This window comes from Purpureocillium takamizusanense, chromosome 6 (genome assembly GCF_022605165.1).
Source record: "Purpureocillium takamizusanense chromosome 6, complete sequence".
NCBI classification, from domain to species: Eukaryota; Fungi; Ascomycota; class Sordariomycetes; order Hypocreales; family Ophiocordycipitaceae; genus Purpureocillium; species Purpureocillium takamizusanense.
The window spans coordinates 1,485,132-1,502,614 of NC_063073.1; the positions used below are offsets into that span (position 1 = coordinate 1,485,132).

Here is a 17,483-nt window from a genome sequence, read left to right on the forward strand (position 1 = left end):
AGAAACTTGCGTACAGCCTGTAGGAGGATCAACTCTCGCACACTGGACGATGAGTCTTCCGCTGCCCTACAAGCGCCGCACCTCCACGTTCAAAGGCAGAATATTAGCGACGGTGTCATACGACGCTAACGACGTGTAAAGGATCCCGGTCAAATCAAGGTCAGGAAAAAACTCGCTGAACGTGGTCTTTGCCCTGTTGATCAAATTGACCAGCTGCGGGGTCGCGGTCATGATCCAGGGAAGAATGTGACAGTTGTCGGGGCGTGGGTAGCTCGAGATGACACATTGATCCTTGGTCGGGAAAGTCAGCGCCAAATTTTTCGGGTGCTTCACACAGAGCGATAACCACGTTGTCGTACCGCGAGTGTTCGTTTCGTAGCATGCAAATAACGGTTTGCAAATCCCGGGCGACGAGCTTGGGCGTCTTTCAAGTCGCCTTTCGCCTGCGCTCTGGATATGTCCTTGAACTTCAAAACTATGTGTGCCTGCGGTTAAGCATTGGACAGGGGACAGGCAACGGCAGTCATGAATGGAGGGTCCATGGGTACTAACAAACAGTCATGAATGGCATGAAGTCGTTGATCGTGCGTTCGAGTCGCTCATGGCTCCAGTGATTCGAGATTCGCCACAAAGCCTCCAAGGGTATCACGAGAAGTATCGCCACAACCAACACCGGCAGTTGAGGCTCACCATCTGGGCTGGCAGCCTGACGACGTGAACGAATGGTACGAATCAGCGGTATCCTCGTCGCAAGCTCGTCTGCTGGTGGCAAGAACGGACTCCGTGTGATTATTTTTGGATTGGTGGTGATCAGGCCGGCGATGATATGATATTCTCCGGCTCTCTTGCGCGACCGAAACCTCCTGAACCCGTTCAGAATTTGATAAACCAGCTCTCGCTGTGGCTCGTTCATGTGATTCAGCCTGTTGGAGAATGCTAGTGGAACAAGGTCCCGAAGGTGGCACTTGAGGTCGTTGTTCCAAAGATCGACGTCGTCCCGAGGGTCCTTGGGGTCATCCCAGTCTACGGTGAGCCACTCCTTTGGCTTGACAAGAGACCAAGCGCACAGATAAGTCGCGTCTTCCGGCAGCTTCTCGGCGGAATCTGTGGTGGTGTCGGCCATGGCGTGCTATTCAAGACGTGTATCTTATGCTGGTGGCAAGATTTGGATAGAAGTGACTGTTTAGAGCATCCAGCGAGGCAAGGTTTCGTATGTGAAGGTCGTAGCACAACGACACGACATCTTGACCCGGGTGAAAGTTACCGACAGAACAATTCTCCTCGCGGGAGCTCTTCCCTTTTGAAAGACAACTAATTTGATGTGCCCATTGGGAAAGACCATGCTTGATGTCCAAGGGCAAGTGCCGCCCAACAGCAAAAGCACCTAAATTTTCGGTGAGGACCATGTGCAGGACCTATCCGAGTCGCACTTTACGAAGCAAGCCAGAACCAGTTACAACGTTTCGGCGGATGAGATTAAAGGGCGGCTCGTCCACCATCAGCACGCCCCAGAGCGACTTCCCGAGACTACTAACGCAACCCGTGGTCCATGTCCACCCAGTCTTTTTCACTACATGTCTCCTCCACCATGGGTAAACAGACCAACGCCGGATCCCTGGACGAGGATATCTAAGACAACTCACCGTGAAGCTTCAGTCGGCATCCTGACGCAACATCCTCGACGAGTGCTGCTGGTGCTGCCGGTCTGACCTTGATCAGTGGGCACTCAGGGAATTACCTCGCGGTGACCGAATGGTACCACAGAGTTTGAGCAGATGCAGTAACTGATATTGTATGTACGGACTTGTCGGCTACCTATGAGCTAAACTTGAATCCCCCTTGGCGCTCGGCAAAGAACCCCTCAGGGTCGTATGCCTCGTGCGTGGCCTTGAGCCTGTCATATGTGGCGTTCCCGTAGCTCCGCAACACATCTTGGCCATGCATGGCGTCGTTCATGAAGATGGGGTTGTAGCTGGATGAAGTTAGCCGCGCCGCCGTCGTGATACATGTAGTCACCAGATACGCAGTGCGTGCGGCCGTCTTACCTGATGAAGTCCACATCGCCCTCCTTGTAGTTTGTGGGAGGGATGCCAGAATAGTTCTCTACGTGCAAGTCGTGCACAGATTGGACCAAGGTTTCGAAAGACTTTGGACACCGCTGATCGCACAGCGGACTCAGCCAGGCGACGTCGTACTCGACCCATACGCGATCCCCCTGCTCGGGTTCCATGCTGAGGGCGTTGGGGCCACCCGTGTCCCTGGATGCCTTGACGATGCCGCGCGGCATTGGCTGCACCGCAAAGGACATGAGTCGAAAGTCCAAAAGATCTTGCAGTGCTCTTTCAGAGGATCCCTTGAGCATCTTTTTGTAATGGTCGTTGAGGAAGGCCGTCATGTCCTTTTCAGGCATGTTGGGGAACGTGTTTTCCCGAATCTGAAATCTCATGCCCTTCATATCGCCGCCAAGAACCTCCTGCGTAAGGACCGTGTATTTCTTGACCTTTGTGGTGTCGGAGAGCGACAGGATGCTGTTGAAGTCGTCAAAGACACCGGGAGGGACCTTGGTTCCATCGTAAAAGAAGAATACGAGCGCGCCAGGGAGGTTGACGCCCACTGCGGCAAAGTAGTTGAAGTTCGGGATGATGGCTGCCTTGGGATCCGTGTTGTTGGCAGTGAATCTCGCAATGGCGGACAGTATCTTGGAATGCTGGTCCGCTCCGTAGGTGCGCACCCCGCCCCAGATGGAGCCGTGGTCCCCGATCTCGTACGTCTTGAGGATCATCTTTGTGACGATGGCGTACTGGTTGCCACCGCCGCGTAGCGCAAAGAACAGGTCGGGATGGGAATCCCGGCTGGCGGTGACAATGGTCCCGTTGGCCAGCACACATTCGAACTCGACGACGTTGTCGCATCCGAAACCCTGTGGCACCGACCGGTCAGACCCTTGAATCCTCCTTCCCTTTGGTTACACCAGATCTCATCGCAGGAGGGGGGTCGCACCAGGATGGGCCACTTACGTATTGGGCTGACAGGTACGACAAGCCGCCTCCGAGCATGAAGCCCGTGACGCCAACATCGCCCAGCCGGCCGCCCACGGCCGTCCTGCCCAGGGGCTCAAGAACCTCGTACACGTCCTCCCATTTGCACCCCGCGCCGACCTCGACCGTCTTGCCGTCGGGGGCGGGGATCGCGTACTGCGAGTTGGGGCGGAACGCAATGAGCACGCCCTGCTTGACGCTCGAGTAGCCCAGGTTGGGATTGTGTCCGCCAGACTTGAGCGCGTACTTGACGGACGGATACGCATTGAGAGTGCGCACGGCAAAGGAGACCTGCTCTGCGTTGGAAGGGAAGAAGGCGCACGCGGGGCGGTTGTCAGCGCTCGCCGCGTTCCAGTAGTCGAACAAGGCCGAGTTGTACGCAGCCGCCTGGGTGATGGTGTCTCCCGCGTTGGGACCGATGGTGTCCCAGACGAGGTTCTTTGGATATTTGGCTATAAGAGTAGAGCACACGGCTTTGGCGTCAGGAGACACGGCGGCGTCGGCCAGGCTCCAGAGAAGGAGTGTCGAGAGAAGAGGAAGAAGCATGGCGGTTGGTTCGCGATGCCGCAAGCTCACAGTCGGTGAAGCTCCCGTTCCAAGTCGTCTCAGGGGCCATCCTTTGCTTTTAACATTCCTTGACTTGGATTGCGCGCCTCACATGCCAACATCGCTCATTTACGGCCCGGCCCTCCCCCATGCCATGCTTTCTTCTCGCCGCTCCTTCGAAATTGCTTTGACAAGCGGCGGGCCGGTCAGCACAGGCACAGTCCAATTCGGCCATTGGGCACCAGACATGCAGCATCATATCGGCCATTGTGAGCGGGTGTGGGAAGCATCCGAAGCGGAGCCCGACCAAAATAGACAAACGTCGGCGAGCCGCCCCGGTCCTCTTGAACCGCTTTCGGTGCCGTCAGGTTGCAAAACGCAATGATCGGAGAGACTAGCGCGAGACAGAAAGCTGGTTGTTCCTTTTGATTCAGGCGTTGCGAAGGTGGTACGTACAGTACTGTACGTATGTAGTACCACGTACATACGCGGGCATGCGGGTGACAATGCGAGAGAGAGGTGCTAACTGCACGGGAACTGCGCGATGGCCCACCTCGCTTATGCACGAGAAAGCTAGCGTTCCGCAGCTCAGGGAGGCCATTGTCCGTTAGTGCTACAGTTCGAGGCAATGCCGCTGGCGCACTGACTGCCGACCCCAATACTAACTAGTTATCTTGCGGAGTTTGGGCGGGTTCGGTTTAATAAAGTGGCCTTGCTTGGGGGCTGAGATGGAGATTATGTACAACGCGACAGACAGCACAGCGGAGGCGCCTCTGTCGATCCAAAAGTGCCTCGGCGTACATGTACAGCTGGCTCGGAACGCGACTGAGCCGAAGGGATCCGGGGGCGCGTGAAGGAGGGGGAAAGGGGGGGGAGGGTTCACGCGGGTTCGGTGCAGTGAACTTGAGTGGCAGGTGAGACGCCGCACAACTTGAAGCCAGAAATACAGGACGTTGTGATCTGAATAGCGAGGATGGATTCTGCGACATGGCTTCTCCGTGCTTGGGCTCGGAAAATTGACCATAGCCCTGTCCCTGAGGGTAGGGGGCTTGACATGTACTTGCCCAGAAACAGGCATTTGAACCCCTGCTGCTGCTGATGTACTTTTTTCTGTTGACGTTTCTTGGGCTTCGGAATCCCTCCACGTCAGAAGTAGGCCGCGGAATCCGGCCGTTTCCTGAGCTTATACGGCATCCCTATCCCAACCGTGCCAGTACGTGCACGCAGCGCAACCCTACAAGGTTCAATGCTTGAACGTTCAGTGTTCCATGCATTGTCGATTCGCCCGCTTCGAGTAGCCGCGGGACCAATTGAGGCGGCTACGTAACTTACAGCGGCAATAAAGGCATGCTATAGCAGCCATAAGATGCATGCTATAGCAGGGGGCGGGGAGTATCAATCGCGGGGCGGCAGACAATATGCCGTCCCGGCTATTGCACTAGGTAACGTACATATTATCGCAGTTGGTGGGCTACAGCAGCAACTGATTAACGCCGTCTCGCTTCAGTCGACAGATAGATCTGGCATGCGACTTTACGCATCTGGGTAAACAAAAGGGCAACTTCAACTTGGGAACAACATTACACAGACGGCGATCTCGTGGTGCAGCGCTTCACCGGCCCATCTCAAAAGGCCAATCGCATTTCATGGTACGCGCAGCACCCGACAACTTGTATTGACTGGCGTTGTGGACTAGAGAGGCCGATCACTTTGGTGGCGCCGTATTCCCCGAGATTGCACGCACGGCTTATGCGCTCGGCATCATCAATCTGCATGTGTCCATATTTCTCCCTCCCTCCCTCCCTCCCTCCTCACCTCAGGACTTGTAAAAGTCGAGCAGGTCCTTGTTGACCTCATCGACCTGCATGTTGTGAATGGCGTGCGATCCTCCGGGGTACACCTTGAGCTTCCCCTTGGGGAGCAGCTTGGCCGACTTCTCGCCCGCGGCCTTGAACGGCACGACCTGGTCGTCGTCTCCGTGGAGCACCAGGACGGGGACGTCGATGCTCTCGAGGTCGCCGGAAAAGTCCGTCTCGGAAAAGTCCTTGATGCTGTCATACGTCGACTTGTAGCTCGACAGCATGCCCATGCGCCACCAGCTCCGGACGAGACCCTCGCTCCTCTGCACGCCGGGGCGGTTGAAGCCGAAAAAGGGCCCGCTCGGCACGTCGAGGAAGAACTGCGCGCGGTCCTTGTGCATGGCCGCGCGGAACGAGTCGAACACCGACTTGTCCGTGCCCTCGGGGTTGGCGCCCGTCTTGAGCATCAGCGGCGGCACCGCCCCGATGAGCACCGCCTTGTTGACGCGGCCGGTGCCGTGCTTGCCCAGGAAGCGCGCGACCTCGCCCCCGCCGTGCGAGTGCCCGACCATCATGGCGTCCTTGACGTTGAGCTTCTCGAACAGCTCCTGCAGGTCGTCGGCGAACGTGTCCATGTTATTGCCCTCCCATGTCTGCGACGAGCGGCCGTGGCCCCGGCGATCGTGCGCGATGACGCGGAAGCCCTGGTCCGCGAAGAAGACCATCTGGCTCTCGAAGTTGTCGCTGTTCAGCGGCCAGCCGTGGGAGAAGGTGACGACGGGGCCCTTGGGGTTGCCCCAGTCCTTGTAGAAGAGCTCTGCGCCGTCTCGGAGGGTAATGTACGGCATGGTGACTGCGACGAGGGGAAATAAGAGTACAGTGATAGATGGGGTTGCTTGACAGGAGGCGAAATGGACTCCATATCGGCAAGGATTAATACCTCCTGGTGTTTTTGGTATTTTTGTATCAGGCGTCGCCTCGCAAATAATACGGGAATCTCGGGAGTCGATCCAGCAAGTCGTCCGACAGGTTTCGGCACTAGCTATAGCAGACTTCCACCTTATATACGGGCTCGCGGACCATCATCGCTCCCGGATTCGTTGCTTCACGGAAGCAACCGATGCCGGGGCGAATTCAGTGTTGCCTAGCGCCGCCGTAACCCAAGGCGCGTTGGGCTGTTCAACTTGACATGACGAGCCATCGCCAACCGCTCAAACTCTATAAACGGGGCGGCTGCCGCGTTGGCGACCGCAACCCCTTCCACCTCTCGATTGACTTTGTTAATGACAAAGTCAGACCGGGGACGGCCCGGAGTCCTCGGGAGAGGCGCCGGGCCCTTCAAGTTTGCAGGCTGGAATGCGCCGGCGTCAACAAGAAGCCCAAGTTGAGCGGAGCCGACGGTGACGTGCTGTTTGCGACAAGCGCCAAGGCACCGTCACTGAACCCGCTGATAATGCTCATGGCCGTTTTCAAGGGTATGTTCGCGGTCGTCCCTTCAACAAGGCATTATGACATTGACCTTTTGCAGAGGGTAACGTTTGGGAGGAGCTGTCATGGCACCACGTCATGAGCTGGTTCAGTGACAGGCACCTTTCCGGAAAGCTTCACATTGCCTTGCTCTGCGACCAGATGGGCTCTTCCCGCGCTCACCTTGGAAACTCGCTCTCAACGCCTTTCTTGTCCAAGGTGACTGTCTTGCATGAATCGATCATGGTTATAGAAGGGAAATGTACTTGAGAATTATATGCGCTATGCGACCGTTTCAGATATACATATGTGCCTTGAAGTAAACATACTCGTAAAACGCCGGCTGGATTCGCCCCGTGCATGCATGTGCATTTTCATCTCCCTACTAACACTTGCCCCTCGCGTATTCGATGGTGTGATTTTGTGAGCACCACACAAACACGCGCGCAATGGGGTCCGACGACTCGAGCCTCTTGGTCAGCTCGCAGCGGTACCCCAGCCAGCCTTGCTTCGTCGAGTTGGCGCACAGCGACGCGCAGCAGTTGTTGATGTTGGGGACCCAGACGTAGCTGTGCAGGTCGAACTGGAAGTCGTGGCCGCCCTCCTCGGTGAAGATCTCGGTCGAGCTGCCGGTGAAGTTTTCCCGGGAGAAGCCCTGGAACGCGTGCACGCCGCCCTTGGGCCAGGTCTCGTTGTTGAGGAACCGGACGTCTGGTGTGGGCGATGCCGAGGGGGTGGCTGATGTCGACGTCGGTGCTGACGATGTCGTCGAAGGCGACGGCGCTGACGATCTGCTCTCTCCATGTGTCAGAAGCACGGGTTACGAGAGTGGGCTCTTGGGTCCTTGATAAGGGACCTGGGGAAGGGTGGGGAGAAAATAAAACTCACGTAGGCAAGCTGCTCGACGTTGTCACGGGAGCGGCGTCTGACTTTGACTTGGATGCCACCGCACCGCCGACGCCACCACCGACCGCCGCAGCGACGATGATGATGATGACCACGACGAGTATCAGGAAAGCCTTGCGGCTCATGCCCAGAATCTTGCCATCCTTGTTCTCGTTGAACTCGCCACCAGTAGCACCACTACCACCCGGCGGCAGCATGGGAGGCGGCGGCCCGCCCGTGACGCTGCCATGCAGGCTCCCCGGGCTTCCAAAACCACCATGGGACAGGACGGGCTGCAGGCGCTCCGAGTCCGGGGTCCAGGGCACGGCGGTCGTGGTGGTCCCCGGGCTGGTGATGCTCGTGGCCGTCTCGGGGTACTCGCCCTTGAGCTCGAGCGGCACGACGTACTTGGCGTCGGCGTCCTGGTTGAAGGCCTCCTTGGCCGTGTCGCCGCTCGGCAGCGGCGGGCGCTCGGCGTCGCGCGTCCACTGGTACTGCCGCTGCCACTCGCCCTCGAGGTTGGAGACGGCCGTCAGGGGCGACGCCACCTGCGCGACCTCGGGCGCGTCGGCGTCGCGATCCCGCGTGTGGTAGTAAGGGTTCGACATGCCAGCGACTTTTGATTTTTTTGGGATTTATCGAGGCGCGTTTGATCGTCGATATTGCCGTCTGGGCTGGCGGGAAGGCGGGTGGGCGCAGGACCACACAGCTCAGGGTCAGGATTCGGAAGAAGAAGCAGCGCACGATGAAGATCACTCGAGATGCTCGGGAGTCATGGACTCGTCAAGGAACATCAGCAGGGACCGGACTGTGCGCCGATAAAGCGTGGTGGGCGGCGGATCTGGACGGCCATGATTGCGGCCCGCGGATCCTTGATTCGGCCGGGCCGTCAAACAATGGCAAGGCTCTCTCTCTCGCCGGCCGAGCGCAGCTAGCATCGTGGTGTGTGTGCCTGCGTGCCTTGAACCAGGACCATCTCTGCAATTCTCGGGAGGGATTGGGTTGCGGCGAAAAGGTAAGACGGACGAATAAACGTGGGCGACCCGTCCGATTTTGGTGCGTGATCGCCAGCCCAGATGGAGTTTAATCCCCCCAAGGAGGGCCAAAGAGGAGGCTGCTGCCCTGGTCCTGGTTCGCCAGCAGGGACACCATGTAGCTTCATTGGGTGTCTGCTCCCCGGGAGGCCCCAGGGGTTCCCGCATGTGAAGATGGGTCTTAAATCTCACCACTGCAGCTCAAGCTCTGGCTAGGCATGGATACACGGTCGGGGAGCATACCGTTTGGGGCAGCAGCTCGTCGTCGCCACCGCCTGTTGTTGAAGAGAATGCTTTTTTCCATAGCCTTGACTGAATTATTCATCGTCGAAACTGCGCGAGGCCATCACGAGATTGACATGAGTGCAAGGCACGTTGTTCGCGTTCTCTTAAACCAGTGAGCGCTTCGCTATTTACCCACACTGACAAAACATGACCTGGTCCGCAAGCTGCTCCAGTTCCTGGACCTCTTGCTAGTTATGTCCGTTCTTGAGCCGTGGGACAGTTAGCCGCACGTGGGGGGGGGTGTCAATTCTGCAAGACAAGTTAATTACCAGGCACCAGACGATCTCCCCCCCTGCACGCACTCATGCAAGAAAACAGAGCTTGAAAAACTCGGCGTGTCAAGATTGCGCCTTCCCGGCCGGTTCTGGGCAGCCAGAGCAGCACAGCATGACACGCCCAGCAAAAGAACGCCTTGCGCCAAGCTAAGAGACGGAAGAAATCAATCGCTGGTCGTGCTCTCGCAGAAAGGCAAGGCGCCATGAGCGAGACTCTTTAGCTCTTTGGCCCGAACTATTCCCAGCGTGTGACGGCCACGAGTACATGATAACTAGTAAGCACTCTAATAAGTCTGGGTCCGGCTCGCCACGCCAACTTGACAGCTAGGTTAGTGGCTGGCTGCCTTTCTTGGGTGGCAGCTCTCCCCGTCAGAGCTTACTTCATGTTCACAGGGCTGTTTCAACTGGGACCCGTGTCTCCTCAGATGCTCATTTGAGCATCAACTCTTGCCAATATCAAGGCTTGATACGAGCGGCGCGCTACATACATTGTAACGTACATGTCCGCAGTCACTCACATGTGAAGCGTTCGACTCTCGGTCACCATGTAACAACAAGCCATGGCATTTGTAGACAGATGCCGCCCCTACCAGCCGAGGTCGTACACCCGACAGTCGCTTGCGCGTGACGAGACACTGAATCGAAAGGAGCTTGGAGCAAGGCCGCCTCGCACACCAACCAGGCCACGCGCGGAGGCCCGCGGCATGACAACAGCCTGCAGCCACCCACCCTCCTCGACTTCTTCCGGCGCTCGGGGGGAGCAGTTCATCTAAGAATAGATGCCACCCAAGTCAGCCCTGGATAGATCCCGACGACCCACAGTTGCCCGCGCTCCGTGTTCACCAGCGACCCTTTATGTTCCCCGAAGTCAGAACCAAGCACGCTCGCTTCATGCTGTCATTATGGCATACATCATACGGCTTGCATCATACATCAAGAGACTCTTCTCATCCATACCGCAGTCCAATCAACGCCGCTCAGCCCAGTGTGAAAATGAAATGGAGTGTGTCACGGCGTCACACATCTTGGAGCCCTTGCCTGCTTCAGTCCTGCCTCCGTCACCGCCGTAGCCGTAGTGACCTCGCCGACCCCGTCGCCTAGCCCGGGATCCTCGCCTCTATATCCATCCCTGATATCCTTCGTCAGGTTCTGAAACCCTTGCTTCGTGACCTTGCTCAAGAAGGCCATGTCCTTGGGTTGGTCGTCCCGCAAGTCCTCCGGCTCCCCGGCCTTGAGTCCGTCCGGTAGCATCCTCCAGATATACATGGCCCACGATTCCTCCAGGTCCGCCAGACTCGCCGCTCGCTTATCGGGACTGGCTTGCGGCGCTTGCCGCTCCGCGTCGTCGTCTCCGTGGTGGTGGGTCTTTGCTCCGGACTGCCGCCGTCCCCGAAGCCGTTCGCTCCATACGCTAGGCGTGTCCGCGACGGCTCGCAAGAGTTGCCCCGTCTTGAAGGCAAGGGAACTTTCCCGGCGCGCTGAGCCCTTGGTCGGAGTCTCTTGGGGACTCGTGGTGGCAGCACTTTCGGCCGCGTCAACACCAGCGTGGCCTGCAGCCTCTTCCACAGACACTTCATGTTGAACGTTCGGTTGAGCGTCTGGTTGAGCGTCCGTATGAGCAGCGGCCGGTTGAGAGGTCGGTTTGGCTTCACCAGTAGAAGAACCAGGGGCGTTGCTCCGACCGCTCACCTCCGCCATCCACTTCCACATCCTATCCGTGTCGAGCTCAACGAGCCCATCAAGCAGCGCGCGCGCGCGCCGCGAAAGCTCCATCCCGTCGCCCCGCAGCGTGTACGCCGGCAGCCGCACGAACGTCTCCATCAGGAGCACCGCCTCCCGCACCTCCCGCACCGAGGACCGGAACCACTCCTGGTGCCCGCCGCCACAGCTCACGCAGTCCCTGACGTGCGCAGCCTGTCGTGCGAGCTTAGCATGCGCCAGCCGTTCGGCCTTGAAGGCGGCAAAGAAGGGCCTCTCCGTCTCGTACAGCACCTCCGAGTCCTCGCCGTCGCACACTCTGCGCCGCCGCACTTCGGCCGTGTACGTCGTCCAGCCGATCTTGAACATGCCGCTTTTCGTGCGGTGCCGTAGGATGTAGACGATGCCGACCTGCTTCTGTTTCGGCGTCAGGGCCTTGTCCATCTCGAGGTAGACCTTGAGGCCGTCCTTGATGGATCCGCCTGACTGCACGCTCGGCAGGCTCATACCGGCTACTACCATCCTGACCTCGTCAAAGTGAAGGCGGTTGACCTCGTCGTGGCCGTCGGGCTGCTCGACAGAAGAGGTAGTTTCGGGTGCCTCGTCTGCGGGATCGGGACTCTGGCGGCTTTCCTCGGCGGGCTCTGGTGCTTCCTCAGCCGGATCAGGGCTTTGGCGAACTTCCTTGGCGGGCTCCTCGGCGGGCTCTTCGCTATCGGGTGTCGTAACGCACGAAGTGTCATTGCTGTCATCGATGAAACTGTCAAAGCAATCTGTGTAGTCCAGACTTTCAGTTGAATCGTCCGATATGTATACAAAATGCTCTGAGTCGCCATCGTCCTGATCCAGTGACTCGGCGAAGTCAAGTATCTCTGGGCCCGCCTCTTCGCTTGGCTCATCCGTTGGGCCGAGGGCCGGGCGCCCAGAAACGGCCTCAGTATCAGGCAAAGAGTCCACACGACTGCTCCCATGCTCTTCCTCGCGAGCTGCTGCTTGCGTGTCCAAGGCGGCGTCTTCCGCTTGTCTCGCGGCGTTCCACTTTTGCAGCTTCTCTACAGCTTCGTCCCGATGGTGACGGCCGCAGTGCGTCCGTTTAACAAAGTCGTGGACATTCTCAAAAAACTCTTTGCTGTTGGTGTCATGCGACAAGGCTCCGATCTTCTTCAGCAGCTCGATCATATCGTCCTTGTCGCCTTTGGGCGCCGCACGAAGTGTGCATTTCTTATTTGTCGTCTTCGTGTGCGACCGGCGGCATTGCAGAAACTTGTCTTTTTTCTTCGTGTTCGATCTAAACTCGCGCGAATCCGATGGTAAGAAGAGGTATTCTGCCTCGAGTTGCTTCTCAATTTCGTCGAAGACGGGATGAGCGAACCCGATGACAGTAGTCATATTGAGTTATTGATGCCAGGCATGGCAGCCCGACAGAGCCAAAGCAGTGGTAGTAGTAGTAGCAGCAGGTAGTGGCTCGTCCGGCGCCCTTTCTCGCTGCCCCTTAAAGTACTAAGGAACCTCAGTGAGACGGGCGGCCTTCCTCCGTGCCTTTCTGCATAAGCTGTCTCCGCACGGGCAAGGCCGAAAACAGCATATGCAGTTGGTTCAACGTGCATGAAGAATGCCTAGTATGCCTCCCGTAGGGTAGTATTCAACAAGGGACAACGAAGCTGGGGGTGGCGCAGGGCGTTCGGGTTGCCTCAATGGCAGTTCATGTTGAGCCAAACCGGTGAGCAAATCCCATGGGAGGCGGAACAGCTGTCTGCAACATCAGAGAGACTGCCTCTACACTCACCATCCACGCTGAGCCCCCATGACGTCGAAGTGTGCTGATATGCAGTTGTTGTCGTTCCCGCCCCCACGATAAGCGCCCTCCACGTCCCCTCAGGTCGCATTGACAGAACGGGTGCTGTAGGGTGCAAGTCGCCAGCCATCAGAGCCGAGCGGTCGCAGTAATTTACATGTAGCGCCATGACAAAATGACGAGGGCTGGGCGAAGCCTGTCCCTCTTTCGTTGTTGTGCAGGTGAGCTGCTACCAACTTAACTTAGATACATGTACTATGCACGGTTCGCAGACTACAGCTCTCTGGCTCGGCTGCCCGCAAACGTATGGGCATCCCGCATCGTCGTCTCACATGGAGCCTCCCCCTCCCTCCCGGCCTCCCTCGCCCACCAGTCATACAGATCCAACACCTTGTCCACGACACCACACGGGAACCACCCCGGCACGGCGCCGCCGAGCGTTCCGCACCACCTCACTAAGTCCGAGCCCTCTTTCGTGGCGGTCGCCGCGGTTTTGCTATAGAGGGCGAGTGTCGCAAGTGCGCTGGTCAGGAGGAGCCGAGGCTTCATGGTTGTGCGTCGTGTTATAACTTGTTGCACGGTGGGTTGTAGGGTAGTCCCAGTCTGATAGTAGGATGGAACAGATTGACAGGCCTTGCCTGTAAGGGGTACTGATAATGTATAGGAGTACAATGTGTATTAATCTCTTGTGTTTTCAGAGCTCAGTAAACTCAGTGGTTCCATCTTTATGCTTGCTTAAGGGGTTGAGTAGCATCGGTGCGAAGTATGTCTGACTGTGCTGCTGAGAGGACATGGACCCAACATTGAACTTGGACGCTTTTATAAACGCTTTACTTTCAGAACAAGAACGAAAAGGCCAGCAAACACCTCTATTTGTCCTCAACCGTTAAGGCGACTGTTATTGTTTAACTAACATCCCAGATACGCAGCAGTGCCACGTGGTTTCACGAGTTGACTCATTGACCGCTACCCGCTCCGCAGGCTAGAACCCAGATGCTAACCTCCAATCGATAGATTTTATTCGGCATTGCGCCATCATCACTCCGACTACGTGTTCACATACATACACTGTCTTCAACAACGAGGCAGTTGCTCACTCGCCGTCCCCATCGCCGGCTAAATAACGCTCCCTCCATGCTGAGTCAACATTCGTTTTGCCTGCCCATGCAACAGGAAGTACGATCGCCGAGTGATGGCATCGCCCGCATACTTCGTACATCGGGTGACCCCCTTCATTGGTGGAGAAACTGATCCCACGCCGCCACGGAGCAAGGGTGCCTGGGACAGCCCAAGATACCAGACCTCAACTGCATGCGACTAATATAGCTTCACGGGGCTCTGCAACAGCGCTACGACGGCAGCGTCCTTGTTGAAGTTTTGTTCATGTCTGGCAGTCTATGTCTTCTACATATCCAGCAGCCGGGAAAGAACCCAAAGAAAAAGTAAAAAGATTCAGCAGTCCGCAGACTGGGCACAGGCAATGCTATGCAATACTATAACGTGTTTCCCCCAGCCCAACTCCGTACACCTAGAGGAAAAGCAAAAACGAAAAGGGGGGGCCATCACGCCAAACCCCAGAGGTCACTCAACTCGCACCGCCTTCTAAGCACCCGAGGCCAGCGCGCCAGGGGCCTCCAGTTCGCGGCCACCGCCGACCTTGACGCCCTTGGCGGCGCCGTCATCGCGCCTTGTTCTCTGTGCCTTGGCGTCACCGCTCAGGACCTCGTCCCGGGTGACCGCCATGCGCGCCTCCTCGAGACCCATGCTCCGCAAAAAGTGCACCGTCTCGGTCCACTCCTGCTCCCTGCGGGCCTCGCTCCAGCTCAGCTCCTCGGTCATGACGTCGATGACGCGGGGCAGGGCCTTGAGCGCGCTGTCGACGTCGAGGAAGGCGAGGCGGGTGCGGCGCGAGATGACGTCGGCGGCAGTGCAGGCGGCCTCGCTGCGGACGCCGTGGCGGATCTCGGCCTCGATGAAGGGGAAGGACGGCGCCAGGCGCACGATGGCGTCGGGCGCGCTGCCGAGGACTGACCAGGCGCGGTCGCCGTAGTTGGTCGCGAGGTGGTGGGCGATGTCGGCGTCGACGCCGTAGACCTGGGTGAGCTGCGAGGGCAGCTGCGTCGAGTAACCGTGGGAGCCAAGGACGGGGGTGATTCGGGTAACGCAGGCGCCGTTGGTGGTGAAGCCGGGGAGGCCGGCGCCGGTGATGTCGGGGAGGGTGATGTGCTTGGGGGTCAGGTTGAACGTCTTGATGGCTTCATCGACGGCGTCCTCGGCCATCTGGCGGTACGTGGTCCACTTGCCGCCGGCGCAGGTGAGGAGGCCAGAGTCGGAGACGGTGACGAGATGGCTGCGAACCAGAGACTCGGTGTTGCCAGCCTTGGGGTCCTTGACGAGAGGTCGAATGCCTACTCAGGGTCAGCTTGTGCTCCTCCAGAGTCGGCGTAAACAATTAAAATTACTTACCAGACCAGGTGGCCAGAACATCATCGCGGGTAAGGACGGACTTGGGCTCCAGGAGCTTGCTGACTTCCTTCAGGATGAAGGCAACATCATCCTCGCGAGCCACAGGCTCCCGCTCGACCGGACAAGCATTGTCCGTAGTTCCGGCAACCGTCATGCCCTGCCAAGGCAGAACAAACACAACACGACCGTCCGAGGTGGCGGCATCAAGCATGCCCATGCCCTTGGGACAGAGCTTTCCGGGAAGCATGATGTGCGCGCCAGAGGCCGGAGCAACGATCGGCGGGCGGTTAGGGTCGTCCATGCGCTCGATGGCGTCGGTGAAGGGTCCGGTAGCGTTGATGACACCCTTGGCGCGCACGGCAAAGTCCTCCTTGGCGGCATCGTCGCCAGCCATCAGATCGCGGACCTTAGCGCCGCAGATCTTGCCGTTGGCGTCCTTTTCCAACGAGGTAACCTCGACGTGGTTGAGCACGGTGGCGCCGTAGAGAGAAGCAGTGAGGGCGAGAGAGACGTTCATTCGGGAGTCGTTGTGCTGGCCGTCGTAGTACACGAGGGCACCGACGAGATTATCCTTGCGCAGCAAGGGAAACGAGCTGAGAGCCTTGGCCCGGCTCACAAAGTAGGAACTTTCCAGACCCTGGGACCCCGCGAGCAGGTCGTACGTCTTGCATCCGATCCACATGTACGGGGCCTGCCACCAGCGCTGGAGGGGCAGCAGGATGGGCAGGGAGCTGGACAGGTGGGGGGCGATGTCGAGGAAGCCCTTGCGCTCGCGCAGGGCCTCGATGACGAGCTGCAGCTGGGGGTAGTCGAGGTTCCAGATGGCCTTTTCGAGGTAGCGGACGCCACCGTGGACGAGCTTGGTGCTCTTGGAGCTGGTGCCTGCGGAGAAGTCGTCGCGCTCGACGAGGGCGACCTTGAGGCCGCGGGTGACGGCATCGAGGGCGATGCCGGTGCCAGTGGCGCCGCCGCCGATGACCAGCAGGTCGTACTCGGTGTCCTGGCTGGCGCCGTTGCGTCTCAGGTCGGCAAGCTGCTCGGCGCGGGACTTTATGTCCTGGAACTTGGGAGGAACGATGCGGCCCGAGGCGTCGCGGCGAAGCTCGACGAGGGGCTTATCGTGGGAGCGATGGGCGTTGGCGCGGCTGTAGACAATGCCACCGCCAGCGGCGACGACGGTGGCCGCGGCGAGGGGCCGCCATACTCGAGAGAAGCGCGGCGGCATGGTGCCGAGGGGGAGAGGCGCTCACTCAAGCTGGCTCGGTTGGTGATGGAGTCGCTCGGGGGGGGTGAGGTTTGAAGTTGGAGTTGGGGAGACGGCGAGGATGGCTGACGATCGTCGCGGCGTGGTTGAAAACAGATATACTAGCCCGGCAGTTGCAAAGCCAGCGAGAGAGAGCGGGAGAAGAGAAAGAAAGAGAGGCAACCAGCAAGTGAGAGAGACACGGGCTGATATTGAGGACCGGGGGGGGGGGGGGGCTTTTTGCGGGGGGGGGGGGAAAAGAGCAGGGGTGCCGGGCAAAGAAGTGCCGATGCCGTCGCGAGACTTTATTTGTGGAAAATGGATCACAGGCGTCAAGGACGCGCGGGAGTCGGGAGCACCACGGCGCAGCCACCCGGGAAAAGCACCTTGTCGCTCACTCGTGTGCACTACTTTTTTCCTATTCACACGGACGGGCAGGTCCGTGTGCGTGTCGTTGGCCCACGTGTTATTTTTTTTGCAGTACAGTACAGTACGTAGGCATGCGGGTGAAAGTCAGGTGCTTTCAATCTTTAGCTCTCCCCGAGTCAAAGCTTGCCTTGCCGGCGTGTCTCGGGGGGCATCCGTGACATCATCGCCCGGTGGGTGGGGAGCAGCAGTGGGCGAACGTCTCGAGATAGATATGATGGCCCCCTTCGCTCCGACGCGCGTGTCTTTCGTTGCGAGAGTGCTTGGGGTTCCCCGAGCGAGCACCGAGCACGCATCTGTATGTGTGTCGGTCGACCTTTTCCCCCCAGCTTCTCGTCCCGTCCTCCCCCGGCGGACTATTGAACTCACCACGAACTCGTCTCCGTTGCTCGCTCTGCGACGGCGGCGGCGGCGGCGGCGGCGCGTGTCAAGTGGAGGGAGTCAGTCAGCTGTCAGCCGTGTCTCGCGTCAGCGTTCTGTGCGTGTGTGTGTGTGTGTGTGTGCGGGAGCCCGCTCGCTCCCGTCA

The 17,483-nt window shown here is 58.5% G+C and overlaps 6 protein-coding genes across 6 annotated transcripts; all 6 read right to left on the bottom strand.

The window, feature by feature from the left end:
* Nucleotides 1-66: 66 nt before the first annotated feature.
* On the bottom strand, nucleotides 67-1,123 carry JDV02_006933 (uncharacterized protein; the record flags this gene model as incomplete). The annotated part of the gene is made up of 3 exons (XM_047988370.1): nucleotides 67-291; nucleotides 360-475; nucleotides 691-1,123. 3 exons carry the CDS (start codon nucleotides 1,121-1,123, stop codon nucleotides 67-69), a joined length of 774 nt encoding a protein of 257 aa, XP_047844365.1.
* Nucleotides 1,124-1,775: 652 nt separating this feature from the next.
* On the bottom strand, nucleotides 1,776-3,724 carry JDV02_006934 (uncharacterized protein). The gene is made up of 3 exons (XM_047988371.1): nucleotides 3,018-3,724; nucleotides 2,046-2,920; nucleotides 1,776-1,972 (listed from the first exon to the last, which is right to left on the bottom strand). The coding sequence occupies exons 1-3, from the start codon at nucleotides 3,582-3,584 to the stop codon at nucleotides 1,816-1,818; spliced, it is 1,599 nt and encodes a 532-aa protein (XP_047844366.1). The 5' UTR covers nucleotides 3,585-3,724; the 3' UTR covers nucleotides 1,776-1,815.
* Nucleotides 3,725-5,111: 1,387 nt separating this feature from the next.
* JDV02_006935 (uncharacterized protein) lies at nucleotides 5,112-6,488 on the bottom strand. The gene has a single exon (XM_047988372.1). It carries the CDS (start codon nucleotides 6,229-6,231, stop codon nucleotides 5,401-5,403), a length of 831 nt encoding a protein of 276 aa, XP_047844367.1. The 5' UTR covers nucleotides 6,232-6,488; the 3' UTR covers nucleotides 5,112-5,400.
* Nucleotides 6,489-7,115: 627 nt separating this feature from the next.
* JDV02_006936 (uncharacterized protein) lies at nucleotides 7,116-8,709 on the bottom strand. The gene is made up of 2 exons (XM_047988373.1): nucleotides 7,739-8,709; nucleotides 7,116-7,641 (listed from the first exon to the last, which is right to left on the bottom strand). The coding sequence occupies exons 1-2, from the start codon at nucleotides 8,341-8,343 to the stop codon at nucleotides 7,236-7,238; spliced, it is 1,011 nt and encodes a 336-aa protein (XP_047844368.1). The 5' UTR covers nucleotides 8,344-8,709; the 3' UTR covers nucleotides 7,116-7,235.
* Nucleotides 8,710-9,861: 1,152 nt separating this feature from the next.
* On the bottom strand, nucleotides 9,862-12,512 carry JDV02_006937 (uncharacterized protein). The gene has a single exon (XM_047988374.1). It carries the CDS (start codon nucleotides 12,414-12,416, stop codon nucleotides 10,338-10,340), a length of 2,079 nt encoding a protein of 692 aa, XP_047844369.1. The 5' UTR covers nucleotides 12,417-12,512; the 3' UTR covers nucleotides 9,862-10,337.
* A 1,670-nt stretch (nucleotides 12,513-14,182) lies between these two features.
* Nucleotides 14,183-17,342, bottom strand: GUT2_2 (Glycerol-3-phosphate dehydrogenase). Its single transcript, XM_047988375.1, has 2 exons — nucleotides 15,289-17,342; nucleotides 14,183-15,230 (listed from the first exon to the last, which is right to left on the bottom strand). The coding sequence occupies exons 1-2, from the start codon at nucleotides 16,511-16,513 to the stop codon at nucleotides 14,425-14,427; spliced, it is 2,031 nt and encodes a 676-aa protein (XP_047844370.1). The 5' UTR covers nucleotides 16,514-17,342; the 3' UTR covers nucleotides 14,183-14,424.
* Nucleotides 17,343-17,483: the final 141 nt, after the last annotated feature.

Excerpts from the sequence above, each read along its gene's own strand:
- GUT2_2 (XM_047988375.1), bottom strand. The coding sequence starts at position 16,513 with ATGCCGCCGCGCTTCTCTCGAGTATGGCGGCCCCTCGCCGCGGCCACC. Across the intron at positions 15,231-15,288 it reads TGTTCTGGCCACCTGGTCTG|GCATTCGACCTCTCGTCAAG; the intron begins GTAAGTAATTTT and ends GACCCTGAGTAG.
- JDV02_006936 (XM_047988373.1), bottom strand. The coding sequence starts at position 8,343 with ATGTCGAACCCTTACTACCACACGCGGGATCGCGACGCCGACGCGCCC. Across the intron at positions 7,642-7,738 it reads ACGTCGAGCAGCTTGCCTAC|ATCGTCAGCGCCGTCGCCTT; the intron begins GTGAGTTTTATT and ends TGGAGAGAGCAG.
- JDV02_006935 (XM_047988372.1), bottom strand. The coding sequence starts at position 6,231 with ATGCCGTACATTACCCTCCGAGACGGCGCAGAGCTCTTCTACAAGGAC.
- JDV02_006934 (XM_047988371.1), bottom strand. The coding sequence starts at position 3,584 with ATGCTTCTTCCTCTTCTCTCGACACTCCTTCTCTGGAGCCTGGCCGAC. Across the intron at positions 2,921-3,017 it reads CGTACCTGTCAGCCCAATAC|GGTTTCGGATGCGACAACGT; the intron begins GTAAGTGGCCCA and ends TCGGTGCCACAG. Across the intron at positions 1,973-2,045 it reads GGCGATGTGGACTTCATCAG|CTACAACCCCATCTTCATGA; the intron begins GTAAGACGGCCG and ends AACTTCATCCAG.
- JDV02_006937 (XM_047988374.1), bottom strand. The coding sequence starts at position 12,416 with ATGACTACTGTCATCGGGTTCGCTCATCCCGTCTTCGACGAAATTGAG.